The following is a 16553-nucleotide window of genomic DNA, read 5'->3' on the forward strand; positions in this document are numbered from 1 at the left end:
GTAATGTAGTGATGTTTGATTAATTGCGTTTGCACATATTACAGTCGTAATGATGTCAAGGGCGGTGGGGTAGCCTAGTGGTTAAAGCGTTGGCTCGTCACGCCGAAGACCCGGGTTCGATTCCCCACATGGGTACAATGTGTGAAGTCCATTGCTGGTGTCCCCCGCCGTGGTATTGCTGGAATATTGCTAAAAGCGGCGTAAATCCACACTCACTCACTCACTCACTCACTCACTCATAATTTCAATACCTGATGAGTTTGGTTTTCCGCCGCTCTTAGCAATACTTCAGCAATATCGCGGCTGGGTTCACCCAAAATGGGTTCCATGTAATGTACCCATTTGAGGAATCGAAACCGGACTTGGACATGTTTGACATTGGTCTCTTGTTATAGCTGGACAGATGGAGTCGCGGACACCAACATTATTTTGGGCCAAACTTGTTTTTGATAAAGTGTCAATTCAGTCATATGCAACGCCGTTTTTGAAGGGAGGAAGTCACGAAGGTGCAATATCTACCAGCCCGATGTTACTTCCAAAACGGTCATGGGGACCGTCAACAAACTAAATCTGATAACGATGTTTCCGATTTGGGACGAATATGAGCGATTTTGGTGTGATATCTGGACCGCTGACTGCAATATTGAATAACTACCAGAGGCGGTTTCTTTAATGTCTGATGTATCTTTCGTCTGCAGAAGCAGCCCGTAAATCTCCAGTTCAGGATAGCCAAACATCCTCATCCATATGAAAACGCCATTATTGCCGTTCGGTCAGAACACTCCAAGAAGTGGAAATTCCTCACAACGAGCAGCGGTGCACAACACAATGTGAGATATGTTCTAATTAATATCGATATCATTTGATCGTGTGAGGCTGTCGTTGTTCGTGATTGATTTATTGTTTCATATTTAACCCCGCACTCAGCAATATTCCAGCTACATAACGGCGGTCTGAACATAATCGATATCGAGTCTGGACCAGACAATCCAGTGATCAACACAGCATGAACATCGATCTGCGCAGTTGGGATACGATGACATATTGTCAAACAAGTCAGCGAGCCTGACCACCCGATCTCATTAGTCCCTTCTTACGACAAGCATGGGTTGCTGAAAACCAATTCTAACCCGTAATCATAACGGGTCTGTTTTTAGTGGGGGGAGGGCCGAGCGAGTAGCTAGTGGGCGAATGTAAGGTTTCCTTCACAGAGGCATTTAGAGTCCACTAAATATATGTATTTAGTTGTCGTGACTGAATGTTATAATTTAGGACGATCTGCCTTTTACTATTTGTTTAGAAATCTCAAAAGGAAAGTGCACACAATCAGAATCCATAACTTATGTCATATACAACACCGTTAATTGAAATCGACGGAAAAGTCCAACTTGCCATGTAGTCACCAGGAGTCGGTATGTCGTACCAGTGTATTTAATGTGAAGGAAGGCCATCTGAGTGGAAATATAAGACTTTACCGAAATCAGTTGTATGCCTATCTCTCGCTTCGATACTTACTAGACGTTGGACATCAAACGGACGAAACACAAGTAAGATAGAGTTATCAAAAGCTTCCAAACAGTACCCAGGATCCAGGATCCATATACATGAAGCACACATGATTACTACATGGTGAAATGTTATGTTTTGGATAGATATTTGGGTTCAGGAATCAAAACTAGGCATCAATGAAATATTCCGATTCTACCTCTGTAAACTTTTGTTTCCAGTTTTGGTTACGTATATAGACAATAGCGTTATTTTAAGTTACGCCAGTCCGCGATGAGTGTTCGTAAATGATATTTTGTAAAGCCTGAAATTTTACTTGATTGAACTAATTCCAACTGAATGACTTACATTGCTTGGATTCCTTGTTTTTCAGGGTTTAGGAAGTGAGAGTGAAGGACTTGTGGTTGCTTGTTTAAGTGACACTCTTCCAGATTACATTGCATGCGTCTCGGAACCAAAAGCTTTTGTTCAATCGGTTACGCCATCTGGTGGCGAGTTTTCACTTCCGTTTGAGCCAAGGTCAAGGTTCTTCTATGCGGAAGGATGTGTAAAATCTCACTGTGATGTGACGATTAAGGTTAGTTACTGTTACGTATTTTGTCCCAAATTGAAATGACCTTTTTTGGAGAAAAAAGCATTTTCCACATCCATAAAACATCCCTGCTAAATGCAGATTCGATTGTACAATTTGACTTAATCATGAGAATGTGCTTATTAACCACTATCAATGGAAGGATGGGCGTGACTTGAACAGTATTTCAGGTAGATCACCATGTTGGAGCTAAATGTGAGGTAATGCCGGACCTCATGGATAACGTAGAAGTTAGCTACTTTGGCGAAACTCAGGGGCACGGCTGTGGTGCTGACAATCTAAAAACTATAATCAGAATGGCCCTGAGATTTGAATGCACGATCCTCGGGCCATTGAACAGCTAAGGGAGGCAACTCGGCACGATAAGTTGTCTCTCAAACTATAGATTTGTAGATTTGTTCATTGAACAGGGTCTTAATAAGGGTAGTGTTTTATATTATTACATCCGGTTGCTGACGAAGAGACCGACCTACTATTTCGAATTGATGAATGAAACAATTAAATAGAATGTCTTGTGTAAGAAAGGGGATGTAGAAATAACACTGTCTCCACACAACAATCCAAGCAGCCCAATCTGATTTTTTTTTAAATTGTAATTTAATTAGACAATGATAAATATGCATCCAAAATGTAGAATGCGACAGCCAGTATTTATGTACAATGTATATGGGGTAATGGGCACATACAGTGCTCCCCGTGATGTCATCAGTGTTGTTTACATGCCCCTGTTTACACACCCAGCTGATACCAAGGCACCCCGTCCCGATTGTCCAAGTCATACCCGAGGGGAACCTTATGTGTCCTGTCAAAGTTGAGATTCCATTTCTGTCAGACACCTATGAAAACAGTGAGTATTTCCGTGTGTGAGAGTCATGGAAACTAATGGAATGGTATGTGAAATGAAGACAATAATTTATAACATTGTCTGCAGCTTTCCATGTTCCATGATTACAGACCGTTTGGCTCAAAAGCGGACCGATGAATTGCAATCTAACTCGAAAACTAATAAACATAAAATACTCGATGAAACGCTGATCATAATCAAAACATCATACCCACTCTGTGAGGTTTTCGCAGAATTTGTATCCTAAAAATAATAAAGTTGTTAAACAAATTATCATTAAAATATTGACACAGTTCACTGTTTGTTACGAGGGAGGAGTGCAGAGAAAGGGACAGCCAGGTGTTCGAGAAGCACGTTCACAGACAAAGTTATTTATTCATTAACCTGTGCTGTGCCGTCTCCATCCGTTCTCGAACACCTGGCTGTCCCTTTCTCTGCACTCCTCCCTCGTAACAAATAGTGAACTGTGTCAATATTTTAATGATAGATTGTTAAACAAATTTTTTTATTTTTAGGACAACAATTCTGCAAAAATCTCACAAAGTGGGTATGATGTTTTGATTATGATCAGCGTTAGATTGCAATTCATCGGCCCGCTTTTGAGCCAAACGGACTATAGTCGAGGTCACAATGGTCTAACGGCTTGACACATACACAGTCGCCATCAGTTTGATTAGTGGTTTCCTTTCGCCCATCCTCATCTTCAATAACAACACGATTACAGTAACATATTGAATGTGGTAATACGAGTCACCGAGAAAGAAATATCTAGAGAGGTGTTATGGTGATTTTTCACTCTGCCATATATTATTCGAACCTCGGAACAGCGAGTTCAAATTATAACAACAACCGCTGACTGAAACAGCTGATTCTGCTTTGCCACTCATTACTGGTTGTCAATTTAAAGCATGTAATTATTTCTTGTTAACCCTGCCAGATTCTTGTTTATATTGCTTCATAACTCTTCCCAGCAATACGTGCTTGTCTTTAGGGATACTTAATAGACTCGTCGGTCTGACTCGGTGGCCTTGTCTATATACTTTATCAGTGTATGAAATAAGGCACGTCCGACAGCCCGAGACGGGCTAGATTTCTGACGGTCGGTCTAAATTTACAGCTAGCCACTCCGATGGTCTGGTGAAAATTTTAGATGTTCCATACATCTGAGTAAATTCACCATATATCTTGGTGTCTGGTCTGGTTAAATCCATTTTGGACTGGTAACATTTTGAAGTTACCAGCCCTGATGCCTGCCTGGGTTTTGGCATATTTCATACACTGACTTTATAAGGCGTTCAACGTGTTTCCTGACCGGATTCAGATATTTACAAATCTACGTTGGATAACCTAATATTGTTGCAGCTGCATAATGTTAATGATACGCAAGTGTGTCTATTTTACAAATGGGTTGCCATCGTCAATATTTCTCGTCAGATCCTGAGTCCGAGTGGCTGGTACTGAGCAGCACGTCAGACAACAACTGGTGGAAAGCCCCGACACAGATAGCGGTAGAGGGGTCCATGGTCATATTCCAGGCTTATGTTGGTCCAATGGGGTAGGTAGAACTAAACTGACGTTCAAAAGAAACTACACACATGAAGAGTGGATTTGACCACAGTATTGCAATGTTTAAACACCACCATGGTACCCGTATCAGACACAGCATAATTGAATACCCATTTGTTGCTGGTGTCGTGCTAAGTCACCATCAAACAGTGTTTACTTTCATGATAATGATAACATGATAAATCAAAGCTACAAAACCCTCTCCTCTTTCATTAAAATTTAATCTGCCGTCACAAACACATGCAAAGGCAAATAAACTGTTCCCTTGTAACTAACAAGACATAAGGGCTGAGAAATATTCACATGCATTTCATGATGAGGCAACATATTTGTTGTTCCTATGTTTCAAACAAGGAATCATAACTTTTCCTCTTTTTGTCACACTATCTATCAATGATCCATTTATTTCATATACCCTAAACGTTTTCGGGAAATAGTTGAAACAGTGTATTACTGGTTTTGGCGTGTTATTTTTAGCTATCGGAAAACGTTAGATCTTTAGAACCATGGCGTATTAAAATACCTGCTGGTGCTTTACGGGTTAAAGACTATTGATATATAACATCATTCGTAATATTGTTTTATTATGCTGTTTTAAGTATGGTCACATGCATCAGGCATTATGGTAGATATAGGTCATCGATATCTATGAAGACATTTATAAGATACATATCTTGCAGAAATAATATGTTAAGTATTATGCGAATTCACAGTAGTACGGAACGGAGGATGTATATAAGGGTTCATTACATCTATTTCCAGCATACGGATATCATTCTGCCCCAAGGTGTCGGAACTCCAGTGGGTGAGTTAAATTCTAAGTCGAATTATATTAACATACATTAATGACAAAAAACAGTTAACTTCATGGGCGTATGGGGCGGTGGGGTAGCCTAGTGGTAAAAGCGTTCGCTCGTCACGCCGAAAACCCGGGTTCGATTCCCCACATGGGCACATTGTGTGAAGCCCGTTTCTGGTGTCCCCCGCCGTGATATTGCTGGAATATTGCAAAAAGCGGCGTAAAACCAAACTCACTCATTCATGGGCGTATGTTACATCGCACTCATGCTGGACAACTGCTGACCATTGATAAACGACCCTACCCGTGAAGATCCGGGATAGAATTGATTTTCAGTAACCCATGCTTGTCATAAGAGGCGACTGACGGGATCGGGTGGACAGACTCGTTGACTTGGTTGACACATGTCTAACTGCGCAGATCGATGCTCATGCTGTTGATCACTGGATTGTCTGGTCCAGACTCGATTATTTACAGACCGCCGCCATATAGCTGGAATAGTGCTCAGTGTGGCGTAAAACTAAACTCACTCCCTCACTTATAAATGACCCCATACCTCCTAGCGTTTCCGCTTGACGGAATAAGCTTTAACACTGTCTTCACTGTTCTAGTATGACGATCTAAAGCAAATATTGTTTGCTTTTTATTCTAGTAAAATGTTTTGGTTATGTTGTGATCCTTCTATCCGACTAATACGAAATTCAGTTGAAGGAATGTTTCTGACGTTTCTGAAGTTGTCAGAATCACTAAATTGCTTGATACATAACATGGTATCATATTACCATGGCACTTTTGAAGCTGGTATGATGAAGAGTTAAAAGTTTTATGAATAGAAACTTCATTGCAATGGATGTGACGTTTCTGTGTAGATACTGACACCTTTATCAACCAGTTCAGGTGCAATAGAGACGTTGCCATATAAGCTGTTCCTATTCATGGCATCCCGATTCCATGGATGCTCGTCATTATTTGCGCCGTGTATAGATGCATTATTCCCTAGTTCGGCGTTAGACCATACACCCAAATGAGATACGTGCTGTGCTTCATTCGAAACAGTTCGAGTGAGCAGTAGTACAATACGTAGAGGTCTGAATGAAGCTTCAGCCCACAATATTCAGACGTTAACCTACTACACCGTTTATTGTACAATATGTGTATTACCACTCATTTAGTAACCTAGAGCTCACAAGTGTTATTCTTAACTGTTTTGTACCTTTGTCAATTGTTTTAATTGTCCTTCAGTATGGCTTAAGAAGAAAAAATACGCTCTTATGAAAAAAATATTTCCTTTCTTCATATGAAAATCATGGCCTTACCAACCAAAATGTTCCAATCTAACTGGCCGTCACATAATTATCATTTTTAAGAGTGAGTGAGTTAACATTTAAAGTCACATCGGCAGTATTTCAGCCATATAGAGAATTGTATAGTGATAAAATCAAACTTAGACAATATACATACCTATTGACAAAGGAAAGTAAAATTACTAGATTATCACGTCAGGTTTTACGAATTTGATTGTCTCAATAAACATGTCGACATATGGTTTTATTTCTGTACAGATCAAACGTGTTCCTGGAAGCAAGCCGCCCGGTAAGTGTATCTTAAGTACAACTAAGCTTTCGAAGCAGTTTCGCCTTTGAAGGCCTGTTTTAGACATACCTTCTGTCAATTATTCTGGTATCAGCAATTCTGAGAAAATATATTTCCTCCCACCGAATAAATTGTCAGCCTCTTACGTAAACCAACATGTGGTCTGTGACAAATTCACATACATGTATTGGTGCCAACTGGTAAGGTATGCATTGCTTCTTATTCGGAGCATCAGTGAAATATGCTTTAATTTATATCCCCAGACCTGATTGACCATGACTTCCTGGCTGGACTCTCCCGACTGGTCGACAAGGATTGGACAGCCTTGGCGTCATCCCTGGGGTTTTCATATGCCCAAATAACCAAGATTACATCTGCCCAGGGAGTGAAAACACAGAATGAAATGTGTTGCCAAATGTTGTTGATGTGGTACAAACAAATACCCATCGCAGCGGACAAGGTACGTGAAAAACTTTGCTTTCAGTAAACATTTTATGTGAAATATTCTTGCAGAAGACGTAGTATTGTCCGGAATAGTATACAAGATGAACAGTCAGTTATTCATAATTTTGAGTGTTTGACTGTGTAATTAAAGACGTGAGCTACCAACATCAGATTGTAACTCTTCGCTGCCATTTACAAGAAAACTATTTCGATGTCACGGTAATGTCGATTTGGTAAGGCAAGAGCTGTCAATCTGTGTGGCAATAAGCAACACCGATCATGAGCACATTTATTTACGATTCTGGTTTTACTTGAATATTTATTTTTATGATTTCACTATATTTTTTGGCTGTTAATAGGTCAAATCTGAAGGGGTTCCCGACCTACAGGTTTTGTGTTTGTTGTGATATTTATTTTATTTGTACTTTCTGTTGTTAATCTATTGCCTTACGTAATCAGCTTCTGTCTGTTCAACAAAATAATTCTGGCATTAGGAGAAAAACCTCTTTTTGTCACTTTCATTTTCATATGTCCTTTATCTGTGAAGTGTAGTGTACATAAACATATAGATGTATATATCGGACCTATATGGATGTGCATGATGTCTTTCATATTGTATAGTCCAGTAATGATACACCGATCCACTACTGCCTCCGCCCTGCATGACGCCTACTCAAAATCTCCCGAAGAAATTTGAAATGTCCTTTTATTACACTTTCGCTACTAATTGTTTTTGTTTTTTTAACAAATGTCTTTATAAATGCGTTCATTGTGCCTAGAGGAGATACTTACATTGTTCCATAGTGTGTAAAAGTTCACTATTCATAAATTGGTATCCTCTGAGTCGTCAACAGCAACTGAAATCGGTGTGAATTGAAGACGTTGTAATCATTGTAATGCCATAAACATAGTACACAAGTATTATGTTGGCAGTTTTGACATGAATAGACAGCTTCATTTCATCAATCATTGATTAAATAACATGCATGTGTCTTCCAGGTGTGGACCACGTGATAACTGTCCGCATTGACCTTCATTTTTACTGAATAAACACAAACGACTATTTATGTCAAAGAATGTTTTATTTTCATGTAGAATCAACAATTCTGAAAAGTGATAAATCTTGTCCGGTTCAAAGTTCAGTGAATACTTGTACAAGAATTGACATTGTGGCTTTGCCACAAGTGATCTGCAGATCCATACTGCAATGTGTTGTACACTTGGTTCAAGTGAGTCATGTATTTGTTAGAAGCGGCTGGACATTTGAGAGTTTAATCATTGAATCATTTCCCGCAGACACACTCCTTGAAGCAGGCAATCAAGACGCTGGGACGAAAAGATATCAGCGACTGGTTCGAGGCACAGGAAAGTCTGTACAAAACAGCGACGGCGGACTCGGCAAGAGGTACCAAAATCTTGTGATACTGATGCCGCTGTCAATGCGCTTTTTGACGTTTGAGCTAGTTTGCTAGAACCTGTTATACAGGAAATTATATATCGTAATATTCTTATAAATTCCGAGCAGGCTTATTACGATTAAAAATGAATGAAGGAAGATGGTTAATTATTAATGTATCTCTAAGCACATGTCCTGCTTGTAAATTCGGTATAGAGCATGAATTTCATTCTCTTTTAGTATGCAAATATTCTTCTGAAGAAAGATTACGTAATTTACTCTTGTATGCGCTATGAGCACGCCCCAGTGGAGATTGGCGCCATATAAATGGACATTATTATTATTATTATTATTATTAATTTTCTACATGTTTACAACCGAATTCCAAATATATCTATATTCAAAAGCCTGTTAACCTCAGCTCCAAATGAATCATTATTAAATTTATGCAAATACATATATATTGTTTATAAAAGGAGACAGACTTTGTTAAACTCTTAATTGTTTTATTTCATGTTTCCAATATATTTTCATTGTATATATGGTATATGTATATGGGCCGGTGACCCATCATAGAGAGTAAACCATTTCGGCTTTATTTCATCAAACCGGCAGTATCTCATCAATAACGTATCTGTCAAAGCTATATATTAATCAAAACAAACGTAAACGATATGTATTGGTCAACAAAGGATGTTGTTCTAGAACCTAGGTAATTCACAAGGTATATCGAACACTATTACCTCTCTCTGTGATAATTCCATGCATATATGTAAGCTGTCAGTCGGATTAATCCGTTATTGATATACAAAAGTGTACTTCGTTTGAAGACAAAAGGCTACTTGGGGTTAGGGACTACCTTCTTTAAGACAACTTCTTCATCATATTATGATGCGACGTCTCGGTATCAGATATCATTCTTCAACTTCTAAAATGGCAATCAAACAGTTCGGGGTTGCGTATTGTTTTCAAAATAACGACAGCCATGAAACGTATGTTGTTGTTTTTTATAATTACGAATCCAATTCCGATCTTCCACTGTTCATTTTCTTCTGCGAGTGAGTGAATGAGTGAACAGGTGTTTACATTTTAGCTCCTCTTAAAACAGTATGTCAGTTGTATCATGGTGTCGCCTTAAATATTATTGGAGAAACGCCTGATCAGATGTTTATGTTAAATTGTTACTATTTTGTTGATGCCCATGGACAGGTATTAAGACGATCAAATAGTAGTCACTATTATGACAAATTGGGAATTCAAACCCACGATTTTCGAACTTTGCCGGCATCAACCACTTCTTCATATGTGCCAACGTATCCATATATCAATATAGCAAGTATAATGCTTCACATCGCCATTTACAACCTGCATGTGCCCAGGAAAAGATTGATTCCGCTGTATGTCTTGCGTAATTCTTTTCTAGAAACTAAAATGGTGAAAGCATTCAACACAGCCGTACGCCACGAGGATTTGTGTGGTGCCTGGCGTCGTCTGGCTGGAGTTCTGGCCTTACCCAAAGAGGAGATAATCCAGATCGATTGTGGAACTGCAAGAACCACCAGCGAAAAGGCTTTTGTTATGTTGATGAAATGGTTTAATCTGAACCCTGGTTCCAACCTGAAAACCCTGCAGGAGAAGTTGGTTCAGGCAGGGTTCCCTCTCGTGGCGAGTAAGTATAACCACTGACTTGAGGAGACAGGCATAGGTGGCCCAGTGGTCGAAGCTGCCTTGCACTCATTCTGCGTTCTGGTTTTCTATGACCACTGGGTCGAATCCCAGATTCCCATTATGTTTCTACGTTGATCAGCACCATGTACACGTCTGAAATCTGCATCATTCTGGGCGATACACTGCTGGGTGAAGCACCAGTAATGATACTATTGATACTATATAATAATAACAGCTATTAATAAAGCGCCTGTTTCCACGCACTTGTGTAGGCTCAAGGTGCTAACACATTATTACCCCGGATAACCCAAGCTGCCTGTGAGGCGCTAGAAGGTTGTCAGTCATATGACTTCTCCCACCGGGTACCCATTCACTGCTAGGGGAACAAACTTACTTGCCTAGGGTGAGACCATATGTGTCAGTACCATCAAATCTCGTTCTGAAAGGTTAACCATTATCCTTGCTACATGTGAAGGACTCAACTATTATTCGGTATTCGATGACAGCAGTATGATAAAATCTATTTTCATAGTATTATACATATTACTTTCATTGTTGGGTTTAATTTAACAAATGTCAAGTGTTTAATTTGATTGAGTATATTATGATCTGTACATAAAAACTTTCAGTGACAAAAAATTCTCCACAAGACTGTATGGTAAGAGTGAGTGAGTCAATATGTTTGACGCCGCTGTTAGCAATATTCCAGCAATATCATGGCGGTAGACACTAGGAATGGGCTTCATACATTGTACCCATGAGGGCAATCGAACCGGGGTCTGGTCTGGCAAATGCTTTAACCACAATGCTACCCCACCGCCCCAGTATTACAAGAGGGGTGGCTATAATTATCCAGTCGTGTCAAAATGCCCTCATATAACACAGATACGTTTCGAAATACTGAAATTCCACAATCACATTCTCACATTGACAGGAAGGCATGTTAGGATGGATAAAGGTGTAAATTGGCTTGCACGGTGTTCAGTTATGTTAATCTATGTCAGCTCAATATTAGATATTTGTCTCTTTATCTTGGAAAATATTTACTGTTACAAATGTTATAACTGCTGTTTTCAATACCTTGTTTTCAGAAAAGGTACAAACCACCCGGTAGCCGAAGGTATTGGAGGTTCCAGTTTGATATCAGCTACCCCGTGAAGACGAAAGCAATAATGTTACTGGTGACAAAAGACGTTGAATGTTGCTGTTGACTGTGATATAGATGACGCGGACTGCGCTACTGACCGTTCGTTGATTATTCAAGAGATGGGTGTTTAGAGACAAGCTGTATTGTCGCGCGATGTTTTAAAGGCTGTGTGTTCATCTGTTAAAAAGCCGAAATTATGTGTGCTCACAAGAGCCAGCATGTGCCAGGATACATATATTTTGCCAAAATTTAAGCATATGTTTCGTTTTCAGCAACAAAATTTGTTTCAAAATATCAAACGTTCGGTTCCTTGTATGTCAAGTCTTTGTTAGTTCAATGGCCGGTTTTGGTACAGATACAGGGACTTTTATCAGGGTTTTTTGTTTAGATGTTTCTACAGCTTCAGCCACTGACAATGTTGTGATATATACATTTACTATTACGTATGTATCTTTCACATTGATATGCGTATGATACATAATAATATATTTGTGTTCATTATTCATTCATTATCGAAGCTTTCAATCGTAAAAAGGTCATACGTTGACTAGTGTGATTAACCTGTACTCATTTCATCAGCAAACTTTAAGCACAGGAATTCTGCCGTATGCATCAATAAGAGAATAGTATGACGAGTTCGACGAGTTTGAAGCACGCCAATAGGCGTTCTGCCAATAAGTTTGAAGTGTATGATACATAATAATATATTTGTGTTCATCTCGTTCATACGCCAATAGTCTCAGCCAATAGGTTCATCACGTTGCCAATAGTCTCAGCCGTTCATCACGTTGCCAATAGTCTCAGTCGTTCATCGCGTTGCCAATAGTCTCAGCCGTTCATCACGTTGCCAATAGTCTCAGTCGTTCATCGCGTTGCCAATAGTCTCAGCCGTTCATCACGTTGCCAATAGTCTCAGCCGTTCATTACGTTGTCAATAGTCTCAGCCGTTCATCACGTTGCCAATAGTCTCAGTCGTTCATCACGTTGTAGACTTCTGATTCCACATTTGATCACAAATACTGCATTGAAGCAAATGTAGAGAGCTGACGGATTCTGTAGATGATGAACATCCTACTAATGTCCTGAAACGATGTGACGGTATTCGCTGATGTGTCAATACCAACAGGTACTCCCTGTCTATATGGACGGGGGTATTACCTGGTCAACGTGTAATACTGTTCGTGTGTTGGGGAATCGGGTTTGGGTTCCGAAACTGCTCAGTCATTGGCAATCAATTTTCAAATCTGGTCTTACTTCGAAATTCTGACGACCGATCGACATAAGCGGCATACGATCGGGACAACCTCAACTGACAATAAGAACGTATTACTGCGTGGGAATTCGTACAAACAGGTACATATCGACCTAGTTTAGAATTATTTTATTATTGTTGAAGCATATTTGTTCTCCTAACTCAGGAAGGATAACACTATATGATTGAACAACTTCTTATTGCTGTGAGAGCGACGTTTCGGTGTAGGTTCTAACAACGTTATCAAGCGAGCGACGTTTCGGTGTAGGTTCTAACACCACTGTCAAGCAAGTGCTTGATAACGGTGTTAGAACCGACACCGAAACGTCGCCCTCACAGCAATAAAGAAGTTGTTCATCCATATATTGTTATCCTTCCTTACTGCTCTTACTTCTAAATGCCTCTCAAAGCAAGTCTCCTAACTCAGGGTTAGAACACATTGGGTGGAACAGTCAGTCGTGTCTCGTGTCACCCACGCCGTTTATGACATGTTTGATTTTAAACCCATCGCCAATGTAACTCAAGGTAAGGAATCATTATATATCCATGAGGTTGTAAATGTATATTAAATTGAAGATAGTTCCGACGCCTTCATGCGTCAGGGCAAAACTATACCGTACCACATCACCCTTATGGGCAGAGCAAACTGTGCTTGGCTAAGATACGTTCTTGGAAATCCGTAAAGAACATTGTTCATGTCATATGTTATCATTGTAATAAACATGTTGAAACGTTGATGTTTTGCAGTTTCTCTGTAGCTCCAGTACATCGTACCATTGGGTACACGTGGACCTAGTAGGCCACGCAGTTCCTAATCCCTTGTCCAGACTGATCCCGATCCATGGTTTCACAATACCCGTGTCTTGAAATACGACCTTGACCTGAATTCAGGCAGTAGCGATGTGAAACAAATACTCCTCAGCCGATTGCCTGGGTAACAAGTAATTAAAGTGTCTTAATATTTTACGGCGCCAGGGCCTGAAGCTATTCGGAACCGATAATGGAAACTGTTCTCATGTGTCCAAACGCCATCATTTCACTGTTTCAGTTCTCATTGTTTCACCTTGGTCAAGGTCGAACAATATACAACAGTTACTCCGTTACCTCCTTTCATATCCCTACTTTCACATTGCCCAGGAGGTACTACAGACAATGCTTCAAGCATCGAATGGTTATTCTACTAAAATGTAAAATACATCTGTAGTCTGTGTCCACACTATAGCTGGGACCATGAATATCGTGGCGATAACCGAACCGAAACCTTTTAACTCATATGAAGACGTGGAAGTCAAACCATTGTTCTAAACATGCTCTAAGTAACGGATTTTTTTCTTTTAACAAATTACATTTGTTCTCGTGGAGTTGTATTGATTCCACTCTCCATAGTAGACCAGAAAGCAGAAATAAATAATTCAAATAACGTATACCATGCCATTCGCTAAGGTTTGTGAAGATGAAATGCCCCTGTATTAAACACACAAAAGCCCAGCCATTGCCACCCATATCCAGCTACTGACTGGAAAATAAGCAGACCAGGACGTGTGGGCGAACAATGATATAGGTAAGCACTCACAGTAAACACACAAAAGCCCTGCAATTAACACCCACTTCTTCTCATTAGAAAACCAGCAGACCAGGACGTGTAGATGAACATTGATATAGGTAGGCACTTACACAGGTTTTAAGTATACATGAAAGCAGTGGATCTGTGTCCGGTGGAGGAAAGTGAAATCGTTCACACACCGTATAACCAGACAGACAGACAGACAGACAGGTTTTATTCAGTAATGTAGGCACAGTGGCCCATAGTACAGTTGAATTTTCATTTTAACAAATATTGGTCACGTGACACGAAATTATGGTTTTACATGTGATTTAAGGATGGACATCAAATGTTTTATGAAAATGGCAGCTGATTTAATAGTGTCATCGTTATTAGAATTAAGTATTTTATATATCGTTTGTGGGGCATCATTAAAGCATTTTAGATACTTCTTTCGGCCAGCAGAGAATGCCTCACAGTCTAATAATAAGTGACGTTCGTCTTCAGTTTTACCAGAAGAACAATGAGAACATGATAAATCTTCAATGTATTTTTATCTTTTCTATAACGCTGTATTTTTAAGGCATGTAGAGAGATTCTAAATTTACAAAATTTCTTAAAAGGGACTTATCATTAAGGACCCTAATATATTTTCAGGTCCGAACATCGATTTACATTGTGAATAATGACTTAGAAAGCTCGATGAATTTACTGATGCGTGCCAATTCTGAATATATATATCTTTTATTCGTTGCTTAAAGTTAACAAAACCTTTTTATATCACCAACATCTTGCTTAAACCAAACATAAGAAAACCCGCTTGAAAATAACACATTTCGGACACCAGAAGCCCAAGAATACTTTCCACGTTTGTCTAGGGATAATAATAATTGATAGCTTTGATAGGGGTAGCGATAATCAGGCATTCTTATAAGTTTAATCCAGTATCTGATAGCTCTCATTTGACTCTCAATATGCATGCTATAGCGGCCTGTATCGCCAAGTACGGCTTTGTTGGAAGCAAATTTACCTACAGTAAGAAATCTTTTAAAATATGATGCATGCACATTTTCTATAGCTTCGAAATAGTTTACTCCCCAAATTTCAGATCCATATAACAATATTGGTGCTATTTTAGTGTCAAAAAGTAAGCAAGCTGAGTCAAATGAAATAAACTTATTAGCCTTAAACAGTTTAAAAATAGGAAATAATGCCTTCTTAGCTTGTGCTGCAAGGGTTTTAGATGCCATGGACCAATTTAATCGGCTGGAAAATAGAAGACCCAAATATTTATAATATGAAACAACATTAATACTTTTTGCCACGGAATAACCATTTTTCAGAATGTGCCACTATACCCCCATTTCTAAAGACAACTATGTTAGATTTTTCCATATTCAACTCTAGTCCCCATGTGTCACAAAATGTTTGAAGAATATTTATCTGTCTCTGCAGTCCGTTTACCATGAATGAAAACGTAACAATATCATCTGCAAAGAGAAGCAAAAGTAAATCTTTGATTTGGGGAGTAACAAATATTCCATTATTACACGATTTATACATATCATCTACAGGTTCATTAATAAAGAAGATGAAGAGTACGGGGCTTATTACACAGCCTTGTCGCACACCAACGGAAGTGTTAAACGATTCAGTGTTGCCAGAATTAGTTCTAACACAGGCTGCAACAGAGTCATACATGCTTCTTAAAATATTATACATTTTGCCATGGCATGCTTTGGTATGTAACATAAATAGCAATTTCTTACGGTCAACAAAATCAAAGGCTTTCTTAAAGTCGATGAAAGCGCAATAGAATCTCCCTTTTGGTCTGCAGAGGTACTTTGTACATAATGACTGTAATATAAATAAATTATCAGTTGTACTATAATCGGATCTAAAACCAGCTTGAGCCTCGTCAAGTAGCTCGTTTAGATCAACCCAGGCGCGTAAACGCTTTTCTAATATATTAGCAAATAATTTTCCAGAAATGTTTAGAAGAGATATTCCACGATAGTTGCATGGTTCTGATACACTCCCAGACTTGAATAAAGGGACAATCATACCTATATTCCATACAATGATATAGGTAAGCACTCACAGTAAACACACAAAAGCCCTGCAATTAACACCCACTTCTTCTCATTAGAAAACCAGCAGACCAGGACGTGTAGATGAACATTGATATAGGTAGGCACTTACA

General features: G+C 39.2%; 1 protein-coding gene across 1 annotated transcript in view; it reads left to right on the forward strand.

Moving 5' to 3' along the window:
* The window catches only part of LOC124276971, a 69631-nt gene extending 57257 nt beyond the window's left edge, over positions 1 to 12374 (forward strand). The window contains 12 exon segments of the mRNA XM_046712623.1: positions 699 to 830; positions 1880 to 2083; positions 2840 to 2945; positions 4377 to 4497; positions 5271 to 5313; positions 6870 to 6900; positions 7164 to 7360; positions 7704 to 7733; positions 8641 to 8749; positions 10164 to 10409; positions 11500 to 12220; positions 12306 to 12374. Of these exon segments, the coding sequence (XP_046568579.1) occupies positions 699 to 830; positions 1880 to 2083; positions 2840 to 2945; positions 4377 to 4497; positions 5271 to 5313; positions 6870 to 6900; positions 7164 to 7360; positions 7704 to 7733; positions 8641 to 8749; positions 10164 to 10409; positions 11500 to 11522 (1242 nt within the window). The 3' untranslated portion in view covers positions 11523 to 12220; positions 12306 to 12374.
* Positions 12375 to 16553: the final 4179 nt, after the last annotated feature.

The sequence above is a fragment of the Haliotis rubra genome, unplaced genomic scaffold (assembly GCF_003918875.1).
Source record: "Haliotis rubra isolate DU_JTF1 unplaced genomic scaffold, ASM391887v1 Scf216, whole genome shotgun sequence".
Taxonomy (NCBI): Eukaryota; Metazoa; Mollusca; class Gastropoda; order Lepetellida; family Haliotidae; genus Haliotis; species Haliotis rubra.